General features: G+C 41.3%; 1 protein-coding gene across 8 annotated transcripts in view; it reads left to right on the top strand.

Annotated features, from left to right (window-relative positions):
• TMEM255B (transmembrane protein 255B) overlaps positions 1-27997 on the top strand; it is a 63784-nt gene that overhangs the window by 28193 nt on the left and 7594 nt on the right. For 5 of the 8 annotated variants that reach the window (XR_009746813.1, XM_061472683.1, XM_061472684.1 and 2 more), the window contains 4 exons: positions 250-339; positions 19037-19117; positions 22889-22974; positions 25948-26107. Coding sequence is in view for 7 of the 8 variants with exons in the window: in XM_061472683.1 (XP_061328667.1) it covers positions 250-339; positions 19037-19117; positions 22889-22974; positions 25948-26107 (417 nt within the window). In the remaining variant the exon portion in view is untranslated. The remainder of the gene's footprint in view (positions 1-249; positions 340-19036; positions 19118-22888; positions 22975-25947; positions 26108-27997) is intronic. The other 3 variants (XM_061472689.1, XM_061472687.1, XM_061472685.1) reach the window with 2 other exon arrangements.

Below are 27997 nucleotides of genomic sequence, written 5' to 3'. Positions count from 1 at the left end.
AAAACTCTTACAGCTGACATGTTTTTCTCTAGAAAGATGTAGGCTTTTCTAGTACACTTGATGGTATGTCAACTCAGCATCAAGAATTTCTGCCCTTTTCCTTGTGCATGACTGGCATCCTGCCACACTGCTCTTTAGTGTATTACAGCAGGGGGAACCGTTGTTTAAGAATACTAGACAAATAAGTGTAATTGTTTTACTTAAAGAAGTATATCGAGAACATTACTCAATCTGTTTTTCTCTTCTCAGTTAGTAGCCTCCATCGTGTTTATCAGCTTTGGCGTGGTAGCAGCATTCTGTTGTGCAGTAGTTGATGGAGTGTTTGCAGCACGACACATAGTAAGTACAACAATTTTCTGCCATCTTCCATTTTTGATTGCTTATGTCATTTATAGCAGGAAAGCATTTCCTTTTTGTTTATGTCTCGCAGTATGTTAGGTTTTTTGATAGTTCTCCTATCCTTGGAAATCATCAGGAAAGCCCATCATGCCAATACCTAGACATGGTGCCAGCTGCTTACTCATATCTTAGGGAGTTCCAAATGTAGAAGTGATGCAAAATGATGTAATGACAAGTGTGATAAATGCATATCTACTTAGGAAAGGGAAGATTTTTTAGCCACCAGCAGCATTTGTTCCCTTTTGCACAAAGGCTTTGAGGGCATGGTAAGTATTTGGAACCACCAGATGGTGATGAGCCCCAGAAGTCCGGATGAGATCTGTAGAGGGAAGTGGATTGCAACAGCACAAAGAGAACATCTTGTTGGAGCAAAGACAGCAAGAGGAAGTGGCAGGCTTTGATTAGACATGAGTGACAAACAACCCAAAATTCACTATCTGCCTGCCTTCAAGAGGTGGATGGTTCACTTAACCAGATTGGTTCACTTAACCAGAGTATTTCCAGTGTGTCTTCAAAATCAGCCTTCATTCTTCCACCAAGCCTATTGCCATCTCTTCTTCAAAAGGACATTTATAGGCTTTCACAGTACTGCAGTTGCAGTAGGGTTACTACTAGTTCATTACTGTCTGTGAGCGCCTAGGAGTCTTTCTCATGACCTTCTTGTGTAAGCACTAGACAAACATAGAATAAAGTTGATTTTGTTTTTATTTTGGCTCACAGATTTCAAATTAAAATATTAGGCAAAAAAGAATAAATAGAAGTACAAGACAGACTGGATTGTGGGGTCATTTGAATATGCCAGTTTACATATTAGATATGTGTTGTTTGATGTTCTATCTTTTGTGATAGAATACTTTAAAATCAGTCTAAACCCAATCTTTTAATTGAGCTTTGGTTTCCAAAGGCACCAGAAAATAATTAGTTATATGTTTTAATAGACACTAGAACTCAGATGTAGTGTGCTAGATAATACAGCAAGTATGATGGTGTGTGATCCCCTCACTGCTACAAAATATCACGGGCCTGTTTGCCTTTCTGCTTTATGTTCATTGAGGGGCAGCATAACACCACTGGCATCAGTAGAGCTCTACTTAATCTTCTGTTAGCAAACGCATCAGAATATAAGGTTTTGGATTAAAGCTGTAAAGTGATTTTTATTATTGAGGAGGACTCTAAGCCTAATGTGGGCTTCAGAACCTCACTGCATTTGAAATGAAGGAATAATATTGGTATAAACAACAGAGCTGTACAATAAGAGCATGAATAAACACTCTGGATTGTAATGATGCATTGTGCTATACAGACCCTGCATGATGCTCAGGTGGCCTGCTTCCGCTTGGATTTGCCCTGCTCTGGATGACACCTGGTATAACTTTGTCTCTTGTTGCTGCTTTGGCCACCTCCTTTGGGGAATAACTGCTCGAGAATTGGAGTAAAGTATCCTCCATTCAGGGAAAGGACAAACTCCTGGCATGTCAGAAAGGGGTCCAGGTCTGCACTAAAGCCATAAAGTTTTCATGAGCAGGAACTGGGCAGCATTCACTTTTCTGTATCCAGTGTCAGGATGCTGATAGCAAGGCTCCAGGTCCCTTTACTCCTGAAGGGAGAAGTACTAGCTGAAGACAAGCAGGCTTCGATCCAACAACAAATGCAGCATTCTTCACATCGATTTGGAATAAGAAATGTCCCCTGTTTTTCATTTTATTTTTAACCTCATCTGAGTTGGGAGGGATGTGAAGAGGACAAATCACATTACTATAGATTTTTCTTAGTGTGTGCCAGCTGTGGAATGGAGACCATTGCTGTTGCACATTTTCTCCTGCTCTTGTAAAACTGTGGATAGCATAATAAAATACATTTTCTGTTTTATTTTCTTCCCGAGGAGGTATAAAATTGACAAGAAGTCTTCTAGGAAAGGGATGTATTTCAGAAAAGAGGTATTTAAATTATATAAGGCTAATTTTAAAACACTTTGCTTATAGAAAGCTCTGGAGCACACCACTTACAAAGTAAAGAACACTAAAGGAAAAGTAGCCTGATTTAAGATAGCAGTAGCTAATTTAAAATATAATGTGTGGATGTAATTTATTATTTAAAGTTAATTTCTTCATTGGTCCCTTCAGCTGCAGTTTCCACCTTAAAACAACAACAACAACAAAAACCCCCAAACTAATTAAAAAAACCCCAACAAACAACAAACAAACAACAAAAGCAAAACCCAAACCAAAAACCAAACAGAATCAAATGAAACAAATCAAAGTTGGAATTACTGCACAGTGATGTTATTCCAGAAAAATCTGGTGGTCACAGGAATCCATTAACTGCATTTGTGTTTGCTTGAAACTTTTTTGTTATTTAGCAGATGAGAATAGCCCAGTTGTGCAGCAGCTAATGGAGATAATTCAACAGCCTCCTCTCACCATGCAGACAGACCCCCTATCCCATTTCACATACACATTATCTGAAGTACGGACTACCCTCCTATTCATGTCTGTAAGCCTCTATCCATGACCATTGCCATGTGATCCTTAGCTTTGTAGTTATCCTCCAGGCAGAACATAAAATAGCTAGCAGCAAGAAATCCAGATACGAAGTGAGGAAATTGCCTGAAAGATCTTCCTGAGAAGGTTAGGAAGAGGTCAGGTAGCAAAAGCCTGGAACAAATGCTTTGTATCATCTTTCTGCATGCTCAGCTGGAACCATGGAACATTGGTACTGACATATGGCCACTTGCATTTTCCTGAAGTATGGGATAAAAAGAGAGTTGGGCTTAGGCAGGGGAAGTCCTCTCTGCTTGACTCTAAGAGCTGCTTTTTGATCTTGTTGAGTGGAATTCACAGACCACATCCAGACAGATTTATTAGAGGGGGTCCAATAAAAAGAAAAAGCAAAGCTGAAGAGCTTGGCTTAATGCCAGTGGGAGCACCAGAAGATACAGCAATAAAATTGCACCTCAGCCAAGAACTGCAGCAGGGGTACCCAGCAACTTCAGTGACAGTCACTGCATTTTAGCACAGGGTGACTTCATGAGACTATGGCATGTAACACAGCTTAATATCACACCCCAAAGCCTTGCACACTTCAGGCCAGATGTCCTAAAAAGCCATTTGATGATGTTATGAGCAAGCCTGTTGGTCTTGTCTTTGAAGAAGGAAACAAATAGCTGTATTCCTGTCTGAGGAATAATTCTAAATTGTAACCTTTATGACTGGTAATAGAAAACACAAGTCAAATAAGTAATTTCTCCTTGCAATTCAGTTAACTACCTTCTCTAGAGAAGAACTTTCTTGATACTTCTACACAAGACAAAATTACAGCTAATTGCTTTAAGTTTTATTTCCATCCTGTATGAGTCATTAATATAGTAGCATGGCATAGCATGTACCACAAAAGGTTTTAGTGTTTGGTGTCATAGCAGAGTGAGCGCTAAGCATTTATAACTGAAAACTAGCACTAGTTTAGGAGTGATTTTTGTATTGATGGTTTCCCAAAGTGAAAAATGTTTTATTGATGAACTTTTTAAATACAAAGCTTGCAAGCAGTGCATTTTGAAGCCAGTGGTCAAGTATCCCACAGTTCTGATACTAGCATTAGGTCTTGCATCTGACACTAAGATGGAAAGCACAGACTACATTCCTACAGTACTAATTAATTACAGGGGAGTTTTAATTCTTTTTTTATTAATTTAATTTAAGGGCTAGAGAACCCTTGCAACCATTTTATGCCAATCTGCCAAGATTTCCCTTTTGTACTATCAGATGAGCACAGTCAGGTAGCAGTTATTTTCACGCATCCAAGCACAGCTGAGTATACTTTGAACTGAAGGACCAATACTCTTCTTTGAACATCACAACCCAGATGGTAGAAGAGCTCCTCATGCTGGACGGGTCTCCAGCCTGACTAGGAGCCCTGGAATGAGTAACAGATATCTGCAGATGTCTAATGCTTCCAGCCACATCAGAACTTGGAAGCTCTGTGTTGCTATCTGCCCTGGCACACGCTCAGCCCAAACCACCTCCTTTCAGGTGAAGATCTGCTCTGCAGTAACCACAGTTATATTGACGCTATTGTAAATTATTGTGGTTTTGCCAGAGGAACTTTCCTGGGCCAAAGGAGGGGTTTTCAGATGTCCTTTTTTTTTTTTTTTTTCATGCTAGCATTTCCTGATGCATAAGGAGCAGAGCAAAAGCACATCCTGGCTCTAGTATGGAGCCCCTGTGTTTTAGAAAGTAGCAAGTCTGAGGAAGGATGACAATCAATGTGGTGAAAAATGTGAGCATAATCTTCCAGAGAGATACTGTAGCTAACTGAACTAACACAACCCATGAGTGACTGGCCAGTAGTGTCTAATAGCAAGATGACGCTGAAGTACCTAACAGGTATTTTGTCAGTTATTAGTGGCCATGTCTAGTCTGCTGCTATGGAATAAACTCAAGCATCAGCCCTCTGTCTACTGGTTAGCTGCCACTTCAGCTTCAGCACTTTCAGAGCACCCCTAACTCTTTCTAAAACAAATCTTAACAAGAGGGATAATGCTGAGCTGTGTCAGTGTGAGCAGTGTGAATGGGACCATGTGGCCTCAGGACTAGAGGTTGGTCTCTGGCTTTTATTGGGCAATATAGGCATTGACTGTGGGATCATTGCTAGGTTACTGACTCCAGCTCTGGTGTTTCTTTGTGCTTTGCAAAGGATATTACCAGCTTGGAAGGCGTTCAGAGAAGAAAAATCTGAAATTTGGGGTGACAGCTTTTAGCAGCAAGACTCAGAAGTTTGATTTATTTGTTTATCAAAGAAAAGGTTGAGAGGTGGATTGATCTTGGTGTCTCTAAGGTATCTACATAATCAAAGGTTATCTGATACCAGAGGGCTTTTAGTCTCTCACAAAAAAAAAACAAATGCAGTGAATTGAAGTCAGTGCTAAACAGACTCAAACCATGAAGTAGACACAGTCTTGACAATAACGAATTACAAGAACAGCTTTGTTAAGGACATGGATAGTTCCCTGTCACTGAAATATTTAAATTCCAGACTTCTTTTGCATGATCTCATGAAGTTTATTCAGAAGTTATGAACTCGATGCAGATGTCTTGGAGTGAAATTATTTATCCTGTATTACCTGGAAGGTCATTCTAGAGCAGGGTCTTCAAAGAAGGGTTCTGTGAACTATTTTTATGGTCAGGTAGAAACTCTATTACCTCCTGTCAGCAGGTCTCTCTGTGTGATGCCAGGACCTCCTCCCTACTGCAAAATGATTAGGGGTTCACAGATTAAAACCAGTTGAAAACCATTTATAAAGATTCGTGATTCAGGTTTGCTGGTTTTCAAACCTACAAAGAAAATACAATATTTAACATGAGCATAATTAAAATAATGCCTCTACTAAAAACACTATACCTCAGATAATTGGTAACACACAAGACAACCCAATGATGAATATATTGGATGCATCAAAGGTCTTGTCAGTGAACCAGTCATCTCACTAATGTTTTCTGGGCTAGAATGCAGAGACAGGGGAGGGCTTCAGAGTAGTTTCCTCACAGATCTGCAGTGTGATACTCTGTTTCTGAACAGGTAAGTACTATGCAAACAGCGTGAATATATTGACCTCAGAGAGGAGCTGGTATGGTGCTTTAGTTTGGTTGCCAGGTATTTTCCAGTAAGAAAAATAATGGCAACCGTTTTTTTTTGGAGAACGCCTTAAGATTCCCCCCCCCCCCCCCCCCCCCAAATTTGCAGAACCTCTCACATTGGCAGGAACAAAGCCTGTTGGTTATACAGTTCGAATAATTTTTTTTTTCGTTGAAATTCCTTTTGAGTTTAGCCAATTGCAAATTCTTTAAAATCCCTTTTTTTTTTCCCCCTGCTGTGACTTGTTTTCCTGGGGGAAAAGGGTTGGTATTCTGCCAACCAAGCAAATGCCTAAACCAGTAGGCAGCACACACATTGTGTCTGGATGCCAAAGAGCAATTCACTTGATGGAAACTACAGAGAGGGATTCCCCTTTCCTTTCCCAGCAGCATGTCTCTGTATCTACCACATGGTCTCCTGTTGTTGTGGAGCCCCAGGACACAGGCAGAGATAAGGCTGTCTCAGGCAGTCCCGGCTCTTCATCTGCATCACTGTGTAGGACAAAAGCCTGCACTGCTGGGAAAAACAAGTATTAGTTCAGCCTCCCCTAGCCCAGTGACACAAGCATTGGTTCATTGGCTTTCCTCACTGAGATGTAACAGTCCACATTGAGATCCCTCTTCAGCGTCATTATTTTGGTCATTCAAGCTGCAGTAATCCACCTTTGAGGTAAAAATTCCCCAAAGATGCATTAAGGGACATTTTACTACAATTGCATGCATAGGAGGGAGGAAAAATACTCTGTTGTTTTAAATTAGGTGTTTGCCTCTGGAAAACATTAAGTGAATGACCCACACGTTTGAGCATATGAAAGCTAGTGGCTAAGTAACACCGACGTTTCATTACACAGTCCTGTCTCACAGAGAGCAGAATGTCAGTGCACAACAAATTCTAGGTAGGTTCAGTAAAATTAAAAAAAAAATACAAAAAGGCAGAATTTTTAGTGTACTGGGGTAATAGCAAATCCGGCTCTTCCAATTTCTTTGGCTCCAAAAATTAAATCTTTTTTTTAGCTTTGCTTCCATTTTAATTAGATAGGTGTGAACTCCACTGAGTATATTGTAAATCAAATCCAGAGATATGGAGGGGAATCCTACACATTTTACTAAGACTAATAATCATATTATTAATAATGACATTAATAACACATTTGACATTATACATATGACATTAATAACATTAATAATCATATTATTAATGTGATAAATAACATGAAAGGTGACAAAGTCTGCAGGATTTGATCCATGTTTAAAATGACATTGGTGTTCTAGTTTCCATAGGTCTTTTGCATTTGTAAATAGATTGCAGTCTTCTATAATCTGCATCTCTTTCCATAGATTATAGTCTTCTGCATCTGTGTGACTCCTATACATCCAAAACTCAGTAACTGGGGGAATTTATTTAGCAATGTAGCATAGCAGCTTGGATCATGGGAGATTTACTGTCTACTTCCATATTTAACCTTACTTTACAAAGCACTATCCATGATGGAATTTATGCAAAGCATACGAAGCAAGTTAATTACAGTTTTATCCTAAGAAAGGTGAGTACCTTGGGCAAAGGGCTTGCAGTCTGCTTCTTTCCTCTGATGTGCTGCCAGAATAAGATAATTTCCTTGATTGTTTCCTATTCTCAGAAATGTTTCTAGATTATCAACAGATGTTTCTGTTCCGTGAAAAAATTTCAAAGCGGGTACACAGATACATAGAAGAGGGAGTAATCACCTGCAGACTACAGGCTACAGCAAAAATGCTTAGCAGTTTTTTTCCCATCATTTCTCAAAGGAAAACCAGTGCTTTGATTTGCCCTGTGCAGAAACTAGTCGAGTGAAGGAAAGGAAAAGGAAAAGGTGCTGTTCGTTTACATGGATCTAAATAAGCAAAGCACATATAAGTTCTTACATTCTACTAGAGTAAAAATTTAGGGTATTTAAGTATGCTGCATTTTGCCCTAGCGAAAGATTTCAAAAAAGGCAGAGGTATTATTTGTTTCATCTTTAAGGAAAAACCATCATTATTATTTAGGACAGGGAATTGCTTGAAAGAGTCCAGCGCAGAGCTACAAAGATGATTAAGGGCATGGAACATCTCCCTTATGAGGAGAGGCTGAGGGAGCTGAGTCTCTTTAGCTTGGAGAAGGGGAGACTGAGGGGTGACCTCATCAATGTTTACAAATATGTAAAGGGTGAGTGTCAGGATGATGGAGCTAGGTTTTTTTCAGTGATGTCCAGTGACAGGACAAGGGGCAATGGGTGTAAACTGGAGCATAGGAGGTTCCATGTGAACATCAGGAAAAATTTCTTTACTGTGAGAGTGACAGAGCACTGGAACAGGTTGCCCAGGGGGGTTGTGGAGTCTCCTACATTGGATATATTCAAGGCCCGCCTGGACAAGTTCCTGTGTGATGTACTCTAGGTTACCCTGCTCTTGCAGGGGGGTTGGACTAGATGATCTTTTGAGGTCCCTTCCAACCCTTAGGATTCTGTGATTCTGTGATTGTGAATAATAATATCACATAGCAGGAATTTCTGTCTCTGATGATTATTCAGTTGCAAATAATGTCCATGTTCCCAGGTACTGAATAGTTTTGACTGATAAGCATTTATGGCTTTATTAAGAGCCTATTAACATGTGTTCACCAGATAGATTATGAAGGTTCACATTTGTAATATATTTAGTCTGATGAGGAATTACCAGTTTAAAAAAAATGTTTTTAAGATATCGTAGTTTATTTTCGTTTACTGAACCTACCTAGAATTTTGTGGTGCGTATACCTTGGTGCACTTCTCTCCACACTCCCAGCCAGCAGTATATCAAGTGGCTTTTTTGCCTCTGGAGTACTGAACACTATGTATTTTAACAACTCTGATCTTCAGAAATGCACATGAGCTTCAAAATGACAAGCTAGCGGAGATGGGGAAAAGCTCATTGTATCTGAGCAGCCAGGGTATGCATGAATCATCTCACTAATTGTTTAGACTATCTTAATTTTATAACTCATGTCTTCCTTGGGGCTACTTTCATGACTTTTTACTCTTATTATCTGGGGCCTAGTCCTGCAGTCCTTCCATTTGGGTGAGTTCTGTCAGCCTAGCTTCCAGTGTGCTGTGATGTGTGTCGGTAAGCTTTCATGGCAAATTGCTGGGCATAAACACTGACCTTCTGTGTGTTTTCTGCTCAATACCATAAAAATTTTAGACATTGGGTTGTTATTACATTACTTAAATCTTAATGGGTCATTGTGTGTGCCATGCCCTGAAAATTAAAATCAACACTGCAACATTAATTAAGCCTCTAGTATTTTATCTGTATATGTAGATACTCATTATAGGTATATATACATATAGTTCAAATGGATGCATGTAATGCAGCCTCTTTTCCTTCTCTTTAATGTAAAATTAATACAAAAGAGTAAAATGTAAACACCCTACATTTCAGTCAACAGGATATTCAGTATTTCAGATGTGTAAAGGCTAGTTTCTTGCAAAATGGCATTTCTTGCAGTAGCATACTTACAGACTTCCATGTTCCTTACATATTCTGGTAGCATTAAAGCAAAAGGGAGGAGATGGGTTGTATTTCATGTATTTGAGTTATATTACCAGAAGCAGAATAAACAGTTCTTGCATTCTTGTGGAAAAGTTAATTACTCACATGGCACAACATAATTATAATCAAGACAGAGCAATCAGTTCAGAAAACAAACCCTATAATCAAGGTAATGTAATCAAAGTAAGTAATCATCTGTAACAAGCAATTAAATATCAAAATGTATCAAGCAATAACTAAAATTACAGCCTTGAATAATATCAGCTAATTGCATCATTAGAAACTTGTATAAAAACCAATGGCAAATCTAAGTTTTTAACTACACAAAACAGCTGTTGCAGGTTTCGTAGGAAGATCTACAGCCTCATCCTGAAAGACATTGGCTTGCAAAACTTGACTGAAGAAAAGCAGTTATATTCCAGTTCCAAGATTTGCCAGAGGTCTGGGGTGTTAAGGTGGGAGCAGGCTTCCTCATTGGAGCCTTGTGTGGCTCCCCTGTACAGCCAGAGCAACCGCTTCTGATGACATACTGGTTTGCAGCACAGCAGCACCTGAGCAGACAGGCATTCAGTCAGTCAGCAGCTCTTGCACGCACCTCTTTTCTCCCTGCTAACTTAAGCCTCCATTGGCTAAAGGCACCAGGGCTGCTGAACCTCCATGGGGATGTGCAGGGCAGTCAGCTGCCATTTCTTCTACTTGTTCCACTGCACTGTATATGCTGGAGAAGGCTGATGGCCATGTCTTCCTGCCTTCCTGCCAGCACGAGTGTGCACAAAAGTCATTGAAAGAAAAAAACACTTTGAAGATGATTTAACCACTCCTAGTAGAACTACATCCATATGAGACAGACCTGTCTGTACACATCATAGAATCACAGAATCAACCGGGTTGGAAAAAAACCTTCAACATCATTGTCTAGCAATGGGGCAGCTCCAGCATCTGGGGGCTTTTCATTTGACTGTGGTGGTACTACGAGCCCACGAATCTCCCCCACATAAAGGAGAGTGAGACTGAGGCTACCACTACAAAGTATTTTAAATAGAAGAAAAATCAATGAGGAAATACAAAGTGAGATAGATCCATGTATGTGTGTTTGTTAGCCATGACAGTATACAGATACTCTAAGTACTTGCTGGTTTGAAAGACCTGAAATTAATATCTGCTGCTCCCAAGCATTAAGAGGATTCCATAGGATCTAGGCTTTCAAATTAAATACAAATCTTAAAAAGAAGCCCTGGAAAGCCCAGTGTGAAGTAAAGCTGGTTTGTGGCATTTAAGCCACACCAACTGCTTTTCCTATTTTCAGCACTGGAGTTGGTTAATTTCAGCAGAGCAGACAAGGCAGGCAACGGTCCCTAGGCTGGAGCCTAGCATTTCCTGAAGAAGATTAGCTCTTAAATTCATGCAGGGCAGATGGAGAAGCACAAGAAGGAATAAGTGCTGACTGCAGTCTAGAGTGAAATGTTCAGCATTGCTCTCATGGCATGACCTCCCCCAAAGCACACAGACAAATACTGTCGGGACTGCCTTCTAAGTACTTAAACAAAACTGGGAAGGTATAATTTGCACCAGGGGATTGCTAATGTGTGGTAGTTATGATATGAGTGCGGCATGGACAGAAACATCCTGTCTCTCTGTCTCACTCTATATCACTTTGAAGGATTTGTTCAGCTGTACATTTGGGAACCCTTGACAGGGAGCAATGCATGCAGGAACTGAATCAGCACACACTAGCCAAGTCTGCAGCTTAAGTAAGTCAAAAGAATATGTGAAAACCTAATTCTAGGACTTAAGGTTTCTTAATATAGTTTGCTAATTATCAGCTGAATTCTGAAAAAAAATGGGGAAAAAAAAAAGAAAAAAGAAAAAAGTGGAAACATTCTGTTTTTGAAGGTCCAGTCCGTGGCAGCCCTTGGCAGCAGCATAACCTCAGGGCTAGGCTGCTGTGCAGCCATAGGACTGTGGGAGTCCAGAAGTGGCTTGCTCTTTATTTTTTAGCACTCACTCCTCCACATCCAATCCAGCATGCAATGTGCACTCCCCCTTCAGCCCAGGACTTCCTGTGTTGTTAGTCAAGGTGATGCTTCCAAGAGGACAAAACACAGAAGAAAAAGTAGGAAACAAACACTGGTATCACAGGGCAGGAAAAATGCAAAAATGCAGAAATGCAGAAATGGAAAGACTTGGAGGACCACTTGATGAAGTAAAACTAAGCTGACATCTGGATTCAAAAACTGATGATGAGCTCGGTGCAAATGAGAGAAAAGCTGTTAATAACTAGAAAAGACTCTCTTGGTGCATGGCAGGAATTATCGTAGAATCATAGAATCATTTAGGTTGGAAAAGACCTTTAAGATCATAAAGTCTAACTGTAAATTTAACACTGCCAAGTCCACCAGTACAGTTCATTTTATTCTCATAAATGTACTTTCCCAACTTCCTTAATTTCAAATAAAATTCAGATTATCTTTTTTTTTTTTTTTTTTTAACAATTCCTGTCTTTCAGGCATCTCTCCATAGTATTCAGGACTTTATTTTCTAGTATCTGGATTTCCTTTCAAGTTTTGTAGCAACCACAGCATTCCAGGTTCTTGTCAGACAAATGCTTACAGCCAGTTTATTATGTGTTCTGAGTTTCCTAGTGAATGAGAGAGACAGAGATGCAGTGGCTGGTTCAAGTAAAAGTCTCTTCAGCATCCCTGGCACAGACTAAAAGAGCACATCTGCTCAACCAAGTGCAAGTAAAGGCAAGGATCTGGTGCCTGGCACTCCCATAAGAGCAGTCCCTGATGTTGAAGGATGGGAAGAGAAACCCACTGAGCCCCATGGTGGTGGTGGGCAGCCCCAGGGCACTGGCCTGTCCAAAGAGGTACCTTTTTCTGTGGGAGCCATCCTGCCCAGAGGTTCCTGCAGTTGAGCAATGACCCCTCTAATCCCAGCTGCTCTCTGAAATGCAAAAGTTATGAAAATAATGCCATTACTTAACAGAAATAAATTTCAGTGAGGCAAATGAGCAGTGGTGATTTAAAAACTATCAGTAAACTATGGGTACAAAAATCTAACATCTTGTGAATTATGGGTAAGGCATTCTGGTGGTTTGCCAGGAGGTTGAAAGTTCTTTGTCAAGCAGACAAGGAGATACAAGTCTGTAAGGAGCCAGCCGGTTTAAAATGGTTGTCGTAGTTAGTTTATTTTCTTTTCCATCAGTAGATGTGTGTTCAGTATTTGGAAATCTGGAATTGGATAGCTCTGGGGGATATTATTGCTGTTCTTTTCTCAAAATAGTGAAATGATGCGAGATAAATTGATATCTAAAATCCTCTTCTGCTCCAGAAATTGACATCTGAAAACTGAATGGCACGTTTAGCTGCCAATGAGTGAAAGCCTCAAACAGAGTGAAAGCCCCCCAAAACTGCCAAAAAACCTCACTGTTGTTTCTGATTCCAGAAGATATTTTGTGTGGGAGATGCAAGGCTGGGGAGCAAACAGAAGTATGATGTTTCATTTCTTAAAGCTGATACCCCCTCACTGCAGTATTGAGGATACTGACTGTACCTTAGGCTCAGATGTTCCTTAATATCTTTCTTGTCGCAGCCGATATGGAAGGAAGCTCTTAATAAAATTCTGAAAATCCACTTTTTGGGGTTTTGGGCTGTTTTTTGTTTTTGCGTGAAAGAACAAAGATGTCTGTATTAATCACTCTTGTGAATCCCTGGGATCTCCTAGGACTTCCTCAGGAGAGGTCATCTCATTGAGAATGTTGTTGGAAAGGGCTGAGAAACAGCTCTTGGTCAGAGAGACAGGAATGACAAAAGGTCTGTAGCATTTCCCCTCAGTATTTGTACAGGGTAGGATGCAATCAGCTTTAGCTCAGGTCCCCAGACAGAGATCCAGTCTGCTTGCTTTCCCAGACTCCTAATACGCTGGCACTTTCTTTCACGAGATGCTTCTGTCTCTGGTCTGAAAGCTCTTGGGGTCTGTATGCTCCCACGTGCCATGTGGTCTCAGAAGTCCAGTGTGAAGCAGACACAGATACCTGTGCTCCACCTAGCCCTCCAGAAAAGCATAAAAGCTAGTTGCTAATAACATCTGTCTGTTCGTGTTTGCATGCCTGCTTTCAGAAGGCCTGATCTTGAAGGGAGTGATAATCTCTACAGCACCCAGGTGTTGGCACAAGGCTGAGCTGGCACTGAAGGGTTATGTTCCAGTTTACTTTTAGGATTAAACTTGAAAAATATTAGCCTTTCATTCTCCAATTTGTTGCTAGCTATGCTGTAGATGAAAGGGACCTACAACTACACTGTAGGAAGAAAAAGAAAAAATGAGAAACTTCAAGTTAATGAGACACTTAAAAATTAGTCTGGTTTTGGACTCTTCAATTTCATCTATATTCCTCATGTGCCCAGGACCGTTCTGTGGTCCCCAGGCCAGCTGGCATGGTGAAGTCCATGCCCTTACTCTTAAAGTCTGTTAGTGTCACAGGCAGTATGGCAGCATCCGGATTACTCACTGGGAATGGTTCCTGGCCCATGCAAAATTCTAAGCCATGCCCAGGAATGATTTTGGAAGAGTGATAGTTTACCCTGGCCAAACCCATCACAGGCACAGTTCTAACAATTTAATGGGCTAGATGATCGAGTTTCAGGCCTGGGAACATTCCCTGGCACTGATTAATCAACAATTCTGTCAATGCAGTCATGGAAGCTAAGACTAAATAAATACTGTAATTGGGAAAAAATAGCACTCACTATATAATTATTTCAATAAATTATTAGCCATGTTTTGTGTCTGTAAAGTATGGCAGAAAAAATCAGTCAATACAAGTTATGGTACATCTCAGTTTTCAGAAAGTGGACTTAACACATAACGGAGGTGGAACTTTCTCTATGTTATCCAAAATATATGTGTTCTCCAAGGAAACAAAAACTGGAATAGAAAAATCTACTTTCCATACCTCAGTTAAGAGCCATACAACCTCCTCCCCACAGACATTGTATCAAATCCACCAAAGATACTGTTGAAAGAATACTTTCCTTACACAAATGATACATTGCAATGCTCCCACCATCAAAGAGAATGTGGTTTTTTTATTGTATGCTCTTAAAATAAAGCAACCAAACAAACCAAAACTCTCTGTATTTGGACCAAATCTTCTCTTCCTTGGCAGAAAGCCTTCCCTCTTAGCTGCCTGTTTATCACTCCCAGGTTCTAATATATATGCAAGGACAATATCGAAATTGGAAGAACAGGGAGAGCTATGGTTTGCTCTGCTGGGTTCAAGGCTGAGCCATTATGATTTGACTGAAATTAAGAAGAATTACTGAGTGTCCAGGTTTCTTTTTGACACCTCTGAAGAATTTCTAAACTTAAACTGATGGTAGTCTGACTGTATCTGCCCATTATTCACACAGTCTCATACGTAAACATGTAAGAAATCATCTTTTCTAGTGCTGAGAAGGATTGACTAAAACTCATCCATTTTTCCTTTACACCATTAAAGAAACCCAAGCATGCAACTATTTTTTATATGGAATTCTCCCTGTTTTTGCCAGCCTGCTGGTGTTTGTCCTCTTCATATATCAACAGAACTCTAATCAACAGATCTTTACCACTGGCCTGTTTCCAGTTAAAGAGAGTTTCTCAAAGAAGCAGAGAAGAGGAATGCATCATTTTTCTATATTAATATATTACTATTACATTAGTAGTGCAGTGAGAGGTATTGCATAGCTCTGTTTCAATAACAATGTTTGAGGAAGTTCCTGATATCAAAGGATATCAAATTAGTTAAACAGAACATTGTTGCTATAAAGCAACTCTTAATAGATGAAATATGTATACTTACATATACCATATTTAAATTAGCTCTGTCTCTACCAGCATTGTTTTAACCTGTAGAATCAAGTAGAAACAAGGGCTTGTAGGTATCCTATATTCATACACAGTCTGCAGTGAGCAATGTGAAAATATAAAGTGTTTTATGAACAGTCTGTCAGGAATACTTGTATAGCTTTGAAGTATGTGTCATTTGCCTTTGTTATTAGAGAGGCCTATAAAATCCAACGGGCATTAATGCAGTATGACTTTCTGTTGGATAATTTTAAAACACTTTTTAGTGTCTCTCTAGTACTTTATTCATATAAACACCTTAGTAGACAGACAGACCACAGCACTTCTGTGGCATTAAAATCTAATTCAAATGGAAGCTTTTACAAAGGCAACCTTTCAGCATCCCCAGTGTACCTCTACTTAAAAGCAGTGTGCTTTAGGTTTTGAGTTCTGTGGGTGCCTGAATAAAGTCGGTGTTATCTAATTTTTGTTATTTTTATGCACTCAGTCATCATTCATTTATTTTCTGTGGGGACTTCCTTTTTATGTCTGAGTTATATCAGGAACTCCTTGTTCATCACTGCAGGCATCCGTCTGCCTTTGATCGATTTCCTGTTAGCCTGGATGAACTGCTTGCAAGTTTGGAGAAGGTAATCCTTGAATATCAACCAGCTCTTCTGGACCTTGCTGCTTTTCAGGATTATCCCATGGGATTCTTCCAAGCAGATCACTGAATAGGCCAGAGTCTCCTTTCCTGAAGTCCAGGGCTGGAATTCTGCTTTTTTCCCCTGCTCCCTCCTCTCCAGATTCTGAACTGCAGCATGTCATTCTCAGGGGCAGGGGTGCCCCTGAAACATCCCTGAGCAATCCTTCCTGTTCGGACATATGTGGTCCAGCAGAGCTCCTCTCTCCTCATCAGCTCCTTGATCACCCATGTTAAGAAGTGGTTGTTAATGCACTGCAGAACCCTCCTGGGTTACTTGAGTCCTGCTGTGTTGTCCCTCCAGCAGATACATTGTGTTTCACCCAGATACTGGGGTAAAGTCCTTTACTACTCTTTGGTAATTAAAGTACTCGGCATGAGCAGAGTCTCCAGTTGTCTAAAGGCGCCTCATCTACTTTTTCACGATTGGGCAGTCTATAGCAGACACCCACCACAATGTTACCCCTCCTGGTCTGGCCTCTAATACTGACATATAAGCTCTCAGCTGGCCTCTCATATGTCCCTAAGCAGATCTGCATGTATTCTTGCTGGTTTCTTTCATAAAGAGCAACTCTTCTTTCTTGTCCTTCCTAAAAAGCCTGTACCGATCCATAGCAGCACTCCAGTCCTGTGAGCTATCTTACCATGTTTCTGTGATTCCAGTGAGATCATTGCCTTGTGACTGCACACAAAACCTCAAACTGACTGTTCTCAAACTGACTGCCATGTGTTTAGTGTACAGATACTTCAAAGAGTGCTAAGCATCCTAGAAAAGGGATGAGAGCTTTCCTTGTGCTGTCCTGTCAGTGTTTCCTTATTCATGTACATACATCTGAAGTGGGCTCTATGTAGCCTGTTATATTGATTATAAGATTTATTTTGTCCACATCACCCTGTTCACTTATCTCATTGGTCAGCTACTTCCTCACTTGATTGTTGTTCCTCATCTCCCATCTTGTTGTTCCTAAGTGAAAGTTCCTGTTGCCAAATGACTAGACTGCAGGCAAAAATGCTATTCCCCTGATTAATCAGGTGGATTCCACATCTTCGAAGAAGTCCTTGATCATGAAAGATATTGTCATAAAAGCCAAATTCCTGTAGCTGACACCGGATGCACAGCCACTTCTTAATCCACTGGATCTGCCCACTCCTCAAGCCGTTTCTCACCAGCCAGATTGAGAACACCACTTGAGCTCCATGCACTTGAGCATTGCCCCTTTCCAGGATCCTCCTATATCTGAAACTTGCTACTGTTGTGAATAAGATGGACAGAAGTTTTTCATGGATTTGCTTCTCATGGCAGAAAAAGCCACTTTTAGTAATCACTCCCCTTCTCTCCCATTTCATCCCCATGTAACAGATGAAATCAAGGTTGAAATACGATGCTCTGTGAAAGGAGAGCACCTTTGACTGATACTGTGCTCCCTGGGCTAGCAGAGGATCTACAATCCTGTTAGTCCTCCCAACCAGATCTGTCCCTGGAAATCGTGGCTAAAGGCTGATGCTTTCCCAGGCCTACGGAAGAATGTTGCTCTAGTTCAGGACATGGCATACTGTTTGTATAGTATTTGCTTTTCCTCTAGAGAAAAAAAAATTACTGAAGACTTTTTACACTTGTGTAATATAAATAAATATTTTTGGAGGCAGCGAGCTAACCTTTCCCTAACCCTTGGGAGTTGGTGTCCAAACTTGCTTGGGTTTGTCAGAGTAATCAGAAAGGCAAACAACCTGATGGATGAGCCTTGTTCATTGACCTGTCTGCTTTCCTGCATAGCTCTGCATTTTAACTGATTATGTACTTTGGGTCAGCAGATTTATACAGTTCACACTTCATTATCCAACAAGCATAGAATACTCAGAAGTGATCTTAAGCAGTGCAGTGCAATTGCTGGGTGAGTCATAAAGCTTTTAAATGCAGTGAAAGTTATTCAGCGCAGATTTCTGCTAACAACTTAAGTAGCCTTTTGCTTGTAAGTTAGCATGTAAGAGGGGATGGCAAATAGTGGGTTCCATCATCTCTCTTGGAAGTGGTCTGACTGACAATATATAGGGGAGCACCTCAGTGCTTTTTAAAGCACAGATCAGGACTAGATAAGTGACAGAAAGACAAAAAAAAAAACTTTATTTTTTTTTTCCAACATAAGTCATTCCCACATTTTGCTTTGGGGTAGACATCTGATCACAGAGGACTCTTCAGTTGTGAAATATGGTCTAGTCCTGAAACTGACTGAGATGTGCACCCTCTAGCCTTCAAAGTGGCCATTTGCCATGTTCAGAAACACACATCTTCCATCTGGACAAGGAGATTTCATTGTGTTCTTTTATATCAGCTTGTGGGAGCTGTTACAAGCAAAATATGAAATGTGAGCAGTGAGTGCATTTTTTGCAGTAAGCATAAATGGAAAATAAGGCAAAACCTTCCCCTTTATGCGTTCATTTCTTCATTATTCTTTGTTTTGCTCTGGGGAGTTGAATTGTATGTAGTAGGTGGAATGCTTTAAAGAATTAACTATTTTACTTTGTTTTCAGTATGGGCATTGTTGATATACTTTGAAAATAAAGACCCAAAGTAATCCCTTGCATTAGGTAAGAAACTGTACCAGGAAAAAGAGCAACTGGACCATTCTCATAGAGCAGTACTATTTGACATCAAGCAAGAAAGTGGTTAAATGCCAGGGGTGATGTCTTCTTAAAAGAGGTGACTGGTACAGAGAAAAATAAATGGTACTCACATGCAGAGTGAGGAAGGAAACCCTGATGAGAGCCATTCTGGAAAGAAAACCAACGTTGGGGGTGTGTTTGCTACTTATCCAAGTGTATGCATTGGCTTCAGCTCCACAGCACTGTAAGCATCTGGCGTGGAGACATGGGATATGGTGCCTTCACACTTCCTCTAGACTGAATACGTTTTTGGCTGTTTTTCTCTTTACAGGAACCCAGACCTTTGTATAACAAAAGGTGCCAGTTTTATTCAAGTGGAATAGGATTCCTATATGACGCCTACCAGACAGAGGTAAACAAACTCACCTCATCACATGTTCGTTTCTGCTGTGCTTTAAGGGGAGGAGGAATGCAGGTGTTTGAGAGCATGTCTGTGCATTTAGGTCTAGGGTTAATAGAAACCATACAGGTTTTACTGTTTTTTCTCCCACAAATGACTCCCCACTTGTTCAAGCCTCTGATGATTGCAAATCATTACAATCAGTGGGATTTTAACTCATCATCAGTGTTTCTATCCAGTACATTACTCTGGGACTGGAATGAATTTCCTAGTCCATCAATACTGTCTGGAATGTATCTGTCACATTGGCATCTTTCTCTAAGGATATTTTTGTAGCCTTCTTGTGGAATAGGAAATATCTAAATGAATCCATTTGCATTGTCCAGAAGACTTCATATCTTTTCTGTATTTATCCAGCACAGGCCAAGAACGTCAGCGGTGTGAATGCAGCTTTTTTATTATTATATCAATGACATTAACATGGTCAGAAAATAGCCCATACCCAAGTGGCTAGCCTCCTGAGAAGTCCAGATTTAGTTTCTTTTGCTAAATTTCATTTTGTTATTGTGGTAAATTGGTGGGAGTGTAAAGAAAATCAAGTAGGGCAGGACTGAGAACAGCTAAACAGCGGTATAACTTACAAGAAGCCAGATGTCCTTCATCACCATTCCTCCCCTGCCTAAGAAAAAGTGTATGGGGAATGTTACTGTTAATAATTCTAGACAGCTTAGCAAAGTATATTACCAGGTTAAGAAGCTAATAATCCTTAAATCTTGCTGCTAGGGCACCCATTGTTGATTCCAGAAAATGTATGAGAAAAATATTTCACTGACCTCCTTGCCTAAAGACCTATCCAGGCAAACTTACAATGCACGACAGCACCCTTTCCTGTAATCTCTTCTAAAGTGTGCCTGCACATACAGACATGGCCTGAGAAATGCGTCTGATTCCTGTAAGAAGCATGTAGCTGGCATCACACTGACCACAAATGACTCCCTGCAGATGACCCCAGCCTTGGGGTTCTGGCCAGACAGGTTTCCCCAGCTCTGCAGATTCTGGGTATGTCTGAAAATGGGGCACCCACAGCTCAGTGGCAAAACCCCCATGTCTTTTAAAAGTGTAGTTAGTTTGCAATAACATTCTTGTCTGGTTGTCTGCTGATCTAGACTCAGCATGTGCTAATTCAGAATTAATGATCTGTGCCATTTGAACTTGGAGTTTGCTTTTCCAAAGTTAGCCAGCTAGTGAGCAGGGGACATGCTCTGCATGCCAGGCAAACACCTAATTAGGAAGGCAGATTGTTTACTGAGTGCAGGTTTCCTTTGGGTTGCCATCTGTAGCATGTGAGTGGCCTCCAGCTCATGTAGTCTGCCTGTGTTGGTTCTTCAATTTCCTCAAAGCAGAAAGAATTTGATTTTCTAGCAATTGCCATGAGGTAAGAACATCTCTTCTGTTGGTGCTGAGAGGATAGACAGGCAAAAAAAAGCTAAGTGCCTGGTCACTAAAATGAAATAATAGGTCTTGACATGCACAATACCCACAGATGGCCTGTTTCCACCACCCTTGTGCACACCACACAGTAGTTTGTTTATTTTGGTTTACTCACTGTTCTCCTAAAAAGGAGTGTCTTGCTCTTTGCATGTTTAAAAATGCAATGATAAAAATAGACAACTACAGTAACTTCTTCAGCCAAGAAGCAAGCAAAAAACATGTGTAAGGTCTGCCGTTTTCAGTCTTTTGTACTTCTAGCCTTCTACAGTATAAAGGAGCAAACTGGCCTTCTAAATGCTCAGAGAGGGAAAACTACTTTGATTTCCTATCAGAAGTGGTCCCCAAAGATATGCATCGGAATAAACCACCTTTTTAGCAGCCCACTCCATCTTATGAAGCCCTCTACTCTCAATCATACATATGTAATGGGAAAAAGGTATTTTAACTTATGCAGGTCCTAGGCCAATTTGACCACATACAGGGGGTCAAAACCAAAGTCTTAAGTTCCCCTCAATCCAAAACCACCAGGGCATTCCGACAAAATAGCTGTGGTAGCAAATGCATTGCTACACTCTGCTCCAGGATTAGTTTTCAATCTGCTTTGAGAAGGAGCCAGGTGTGACATTTCAGTCACTTCTGAGCAGGATCTTGAGTAAGCCTACCCTGTCGTTGATAGTAGATACTCCTCTTCTGCAGTAAATTGCAGCTTAGGCTGAGGACGGCTGTGGATGAATGTGACTTCAGACTGACAAGCCCTCATGTGAAACCCCAGTAAGTTCAGACACAACAGAGCAAGGCTGATGAAACAAGGTCCTATCTCAGGGTGAGATATTCTTGTGACAAGCGCAGTAGGTCTGTACCAAGCCATAAACTCCATTTCTGGACTGCAACCTAGACTGAGACCATCCTTTTATAACCAAACTTCCATTTTGGGTTAGAAGAGCTCATTTGTATGAGACACTAACCACAGGTGCAGCCTTGCCCTGGGCAGCAAAACAATCCGAAGGCATCATTTTGACTTTAGCTTCGTCACCTGACTTACACTGCTCAAGCAAATTCTGCTAAGGACAAGTGTGGCAAGTACGAGACAAGCTACAAGATGACCTTTCTTTGGTGCTGAGTGTATGTGTTTAAGGCTTTTCTTTTGTTGGGAGCAAACACATGAGGAGCAGAAACTCATCAACAGTGGCAGTTTATGTTCATGGCTAAGCAGAACTGTCTGACAGAAGCTTTTCAAAAGCAGGCATGTATTCGTAAGCATGCTCCTTTTACTTTTTCATTACAAGGAATTTTCCATTCAATCATGCATTTTATTTGCATTTTACGAACAAAATACTTCTCAGTGGTTACAGTACATTTTTTCTATCAAAATAAAAACTATAGGAAGAATGTCTTTTCTGACCTGCTACCTTTTAAAACATGGCAGTTTTCCAGGATTTCAGAGTCAATAAGCTAAAAACATCATGGGAAAAAAAAAAAAAAAGGTTTACACATAAAATATTTCAATTGGTCTGGAGTGCAAAACAAAATTGATTTATGCTTGCCATACTTAAGAAGTCATTAAGATAATTTCTTGTCTGGATGGAGAGTGGGCTACCTGTGCCTGCCTTTATTGTTCTAACATCTGTCCATCCCTGCAATTCCTGCTCACACAAACACACCTTTTCAGTTTTCTGCTCAAGAGCCTACAGTAAATGGTACTTATTTGCTGAAGTACTCAGATCTTTTCTAAGCAGTTTTGTTTATGGATTTGGAGACTGTTCTTACTGTTGTTCCTAATTCTTTCCTTCTACTGAAAGGACAGAGCTCCCACTTAACTGGGAGCTGTTCAGATAAATTGGCCATTTCTTTGCCTGTTCCCCCACTATAATAGAGTGGCACTCTTGCCGACTTCAGTAGCTTGCTTTGGTGTATCTCCCAAGACCCAGGTCCCTGTGTCACAGCCAAAAGGGATCTGTATCTCACAGCTGCAGACTCTGGGGCTCAGCAAAACAGCACCAGGCAGCCCAACAAAGAGTTTGAGAACTCTGGCAGCCCTGGCTGCAGATCGTTGCTGGACCCTCTGGGCTCCATAGTGCAAATGCCTGGGCTGATGTCCCAGATGAAACTTCTGGGAGCTCAGAGAGGTCCTTCTGCCCTGCCGTCATGGATTTTGGAATCTCAGGATCTGCCTGCACAACAGGACTGCAGCTACTGCACACCTCATACTGCAGTAGCTGCTTCTTTGTGGTCAGTAGCTTGATTCACATAATACTGAAACACTGAGGATAAAAGTCTCTTTTCTTTTGGCAGGTGACATGTTATACCTTAAACAGCAGGTGCCAGCTGAAAGTAAAGAGTAACACATGCTACTGCTGTGACCTGTACAACTGTGAGAAGTAAGTATCTGTGTGCAGACAATCGCCTCCAAAAAATCCTTGATTGTTTGTCCCTCTTAAATGATTGTGGCAGGTGCCCTTAGGGCTGGAGAAGGGACTTGTGTGCTGAGCAATCCAGTTCTTCTGAGACTGAGGTCCTGATGCTAGCAGAGAAGAAGTCAGGGGTTGAGTATTAGTGTTGGTGTTATTTCAGTTTCTTTTTCTTTAAATATGTCCATAAGTTCTTTGCTGTGTGATCAAAATTAACCATTTAGTCATAGCCCTGTCAAGATTTGCTGTTGATCTTACAATGCAATTTCCCCATTAGATTTAATGATTTTTTTTTCTTTTCCCCAACCAAACTGGGGGAAAAAAATAAGAACATAGGTGTCCATAAGCAGAGACCATGTTGTAGGTATGTGGAGAGCTCTTCTGTTAGCTCTGTAGGCATGGGATTTTGCTAAATTATCATAGGTTAGATAGAGAGGGTCTTGTGTTTTCTGAAGATGTTCATTTGATTTCGTCATTGCCAAAGCATGACCTGTCAGAAGATAAGAAAGGAAATGTCTGGACATGCTTATGAAGATCAGGTGAAGGTTAGCACAGGGCTGGCAAGCAATGATTTAACAGGAGTAAAAGAGGTGGTAAGGAAAAACTACATCACAGCAAAGTGCAAGGGTTTATGATGTGAAAGACAGATGAAATGAACTTGTACAACTGACTGGCCACCTGGAACATAGAAATTTCAACTGCAAGCAGCTATAGACAAGAAACTGAAGAGAATTTCCCAGAGTAGATCTGCCTGACTCATCCTCTGTGCACCTCAGTAACATCATACCATGCATTCTCATGCAACCTCTGCAACCCTCTACAGTGCACCCACAGCCACTCTTCTTTCTTTCCCTCTATGTATTTCTCACCTTTCTTCCTTCCTGCATCTCCTGTTTTTTTTTCACATGTTACCAGCCCTGAATAAGCCCTGTCCTCTATAAGTCTTGGCTAGCATGCTGCCAGACATGAACATTTTAAGCGTAGGGCAATAAGGCTGGCACAGTGAGGCTTACACACAAGCCCCGCCTCAACGAGAGAAGCACAATGAAATCTGGTACAAGAGGGAAATCATCTATGCATGCATATGTCTCATGCACGCATATGTCTCATGCACATAAACAACATAGTGAGTGCAGGACAATGGAATGGATTAAAATCCACTATGAAAAGACTAGAGTCTTTTGCTTGTGTAAGAATGCTAAATCTGGACATGATGGAGATATACAAAACAAATGAAATGGGAAAGGTAGAGTATGTACGACATTGGTACCTTTTCTGTGATAGACAAATGATGGAATATGATAGTTGCAATGCAGTATATTTACACTGAGAATGCTTTCTTCCATGGTACACAACTAACTGCTGTATGTTAACACTGAATTGAAAAGCTCAACTCAATACAGAAAAGAACAGGGATCTTAAAGGGGTAAAACCATTCAGAGTTATCAAATAAAGTGACTGAAACTGTTGCTTAAAACATAAGGTGAGAAGGGGACATCAGGAATACTCCTCCTCCAGATGTAAGTTCTTAGTACCATTTTTCTAGCACATTGGGTTTGTTTGAAACACCTGAGACTGATCACTGCTGTGACAGTATTGGATGATATAATTAAACATGCCATTGTCAACAATCCACAGTGGGCAGCAAGATCTTATGGCACTGGCATAGGCAAACCCAGAGTAAAGAAGCAGTCACACTACTCCACAGTCCTGGCAATTCCAGTTCATAGGACAGCTAGAGAGAAGTAGGAGACACAGTCACACAAAGTGACTTGGTGTCACCCATGCAGCAGATCAGTACACAGGAAGGATCACAAGTCGGATTTCCTCAGACTCATGGCAGCTGAAGCTACAGGCTCCATGATGAGCCTATTTAGTTAAGGTCGGCTCATCATAGGGCCCAAGTGAATTCAACAGTAGCAGATTCACCATGCCAGAACCATGCCCCAAAACAATTGACTGGACATTTCCAGGAACTACTGTGCTTGGCTTGTTTTTTCCCAGAAATGTTATTACAGGTTTCTCCACGTGCTACCTTCCTATACAGAGCTTTCCCTAACCACCATCTCCACTGATGCCCCATGCACTGTGGATGGAGGAACAGAAGAGTGAGCACAAACTGCTCACTTCTGTTTTCTTCATGATCTGATGTCAAGTTCCTAACAGTGCAAAATCTTGGCATTTAAAAAAATCTTTCCAACTCAGATGGCTGCTCTAGGAGCCCATTAGTGGGATAGCATTAAGGCAAGTACTGGAAAGAGCTGCAGGAAACTGTGGTTTCAAATTTTGCAGTCGGATACTTAAGACTTTCGTCAAGACAGTGAAGATTAACTTCACAACGTGCCTGATTTACAGTAATCAGTGCAGTGTAGAAATATAAGCAAGAAAGATTTCTGGATAGTACAATCCATAGTGTAAGTGCACGTTTTTATACTGTACCATATTGCATCTGTTAATTTGGAACCACAGACACCATAAACAAATGTAGCCAGCTGGCAAAATCTCCCTTCCTGTGGTTGAATTAATGCTTAAGTGACTTGCCTTCCTCAGTTCCAGAGATGCCAGCAAATTTCCAGGTGAGCTGGGGGAAAAAAAGCAATGCTAAGCATGCTTTAGCTGGTAGCTAAATGGCAAGGGCAGCATCCATATGCCAGGGCTGTGCTTGTGTTCAGAGACCCTAAGCAAAAAAAAAAGAGTCCCTGCTGGTATATCACATCTATCAGCCAAGCTAGCATTGGTATTAGTTGGACTTATTTAATGCTGGCATTAGGAGACCCAAATTTTTGTCTACAGTAGAGCTTTCTCCAGTTCATCTGAGCAGTGTTTGGTGGGAGCATGGAGGAACTACTCCACCAAAGGGGAAAGTAAGCAGGAGAGATTCAGATCCTGTGGTGTTCTGCATTATATCAAAACCATTCCAATGATGCCTGTATTCCTTTTCAGTTCAGAGCAGTCCTCCAGCTACTATGAATTTCTCGGTGTGAGCAGCTGCCAGGACGTGGTTCACCTGTACAGGCTGCTGTGGTCCTCCACAGTCCTCAACATCATCGGGTTGTTCCTGGGGATTATTACGGCAGCCATTCTTGGGGCATTTAAAGACATGGTAAGGCCAACAGCCTTTTGCCTTATGTGGGGACTTGTGTGCTCATTGATGTTATCAAATGGGTTAAAACCAAGGAAGTGTAACTGCACAAAAGAGGCAATTTAAACATGCTTCCTGTGTGATCTGGGATTCTGGAGTAATATCTTTAGGCTAAGCTGTTGCCAGCTGCTCACAGCTAAGTAGGTCAAGCCTGGTCAAATACATGAATGGAAGAGAAAAGACAGGTGTCTGTGTGAACAGACGCTGGCAGTTCACTTAGCAGCATCTATTTTTCTTTCTAATTCAGAACTGAATGTGTGGGCCAGCACGGAATTTGAGGATACAAGTCTGTAGTTGACACGCAAAACTCAGGTCCTAGGTGTGACTATTTAACCTCATGTAGTTCTTTTCCTAAGAACAAGGAATAACTCTGACGTACCACTCAAGTTCTTATTTAAACAGTCATATTTAGGTCACATTAACCTAAGGAATGGCACCCTCTAACTGCTCCCTGTGGTACACCACCATCTTACTAGCTGATGTGCACCACTGCATTCAGAAGAGGCTGTGTGCTGGGAGGGATTCTGTAATACATTGACTCATCTGCTTAGATTTTCTGATATGTTAAAATGGTGAAAGTAGCTGTTCTTGGGATTATCAATGTCAGTTTGCTAAAGCAGTGCCCAAAGACCAACCAAGTAGCTCATGATTTACTAGGCACTTGGAAGAGTAGATGGTCCCTGCCCAAACAGCTTCCAAACTAAACAGGCAGAGACATGGGGATGGGGGTGAAATGCAGAAGCCAAAGGGGGGTGTGAAAGCAGCGCAGGTCATTTTAGATTCATAGTATTTCTGGTAACTATTCCAGGGGGAACATAAAGACAGGTGAAAGGAAAGAAGAGAAGGATGGAGCAGGAAAGAGAAAGCAAGAGAGATGGGTGAGATGTACACTGGGGGGGCAAAGGTGAAAGGAAAGGTGAAAGGAAAGAAGAGAAGGATGGAGCAGGAAAGAGAAAGCAAGAGAGATGGGTGAGATGTACACTGGGGGGGGCAAACTAGAAGGAAAGAGCTGCTCAGAGCTGGCAGCCAGTGAGCCAAGGCTCTGCTCTGACCACCCAGTGTCCCTTAGCAAGCATGTCCATGCTATCTACAATGTGTTGGGTGCTTAAAACTACAGATCAGGGCCATATGAATTACTTGAAATTCACCTTTCTTAAGAGTCGCAAAATGTTTGCTCTCTAGCTTAAGGCAAATAAGCACACTGAGCCTTCACACATAAGAAATGTGCAGCTGAACTGTCCTTTATGTGAGGTGACTCAAGGAGTTGATAACAAATTGGAGCAAACCAGCCACAAACCAGTTGTGGCTGCCTGATGGACAGGAGTGGAAGCACCATTCCCAGATTAATTCATCCCCTCCCTGTGAGAGGAGCAATGGCGGAAGGGGAGCAGAAACAACCGCAGTGGGAAACATGGGGAAGGGCAGCTACATGAGGAGGGGAAGGCAGGCATCATTTACACAAAATCCTTGGTACAGGACTGCACTTCTCCAGTGCTGCTAAGTACTTTCCCCTGCCTAGCAGATGAGTGCAAGTATCTCCACCAAGGGCACCTGAGGGAATTGATAGTGCTCCCCTGAGATGGCAAAGGGTGCAGAGAACCAACCTGAGTCTAATCTATCTTGCACAAAGAGAGGCTTATGTGGGATTTGGGTTGATGCTTTGTAGCAGGGTGAGCTCCAGCCCAGGCCCACCTCTGGCACAGGGGCCGTGACTGTACTGCTTGTGCCAGGGATACCAAGCCAAGGAGACATTCCTGGGAGAACTGGGGTCTCCATGACCTGGCACATTCCCTTGCTAAGAGTCAAAGCCTGTGTCGTGGTCTGGGTCCTCTAACTGGGTGGCATAACGCT

Source organism: Pezoporus flaviventris, unplaced genomic scaffold (assembly GCF_033815535.1).
Source record: "Pezoporus flaviventris isolate CSIRO_AGI_PZ_B2104156 unplaced genomic scaffold, CSIRO_AGI_Pfla_v1 ptg000072l, whole genome shotgun sequence".
NCBI lineage: Eukaryota > Metazoa > Chordata > Aves > Psittaciformes > Psittacidae > Pezoporus > Pezoporus flaviventris.
This window is presented reverse-complemented; position numbering and strand designations above follow the sequence as displayed.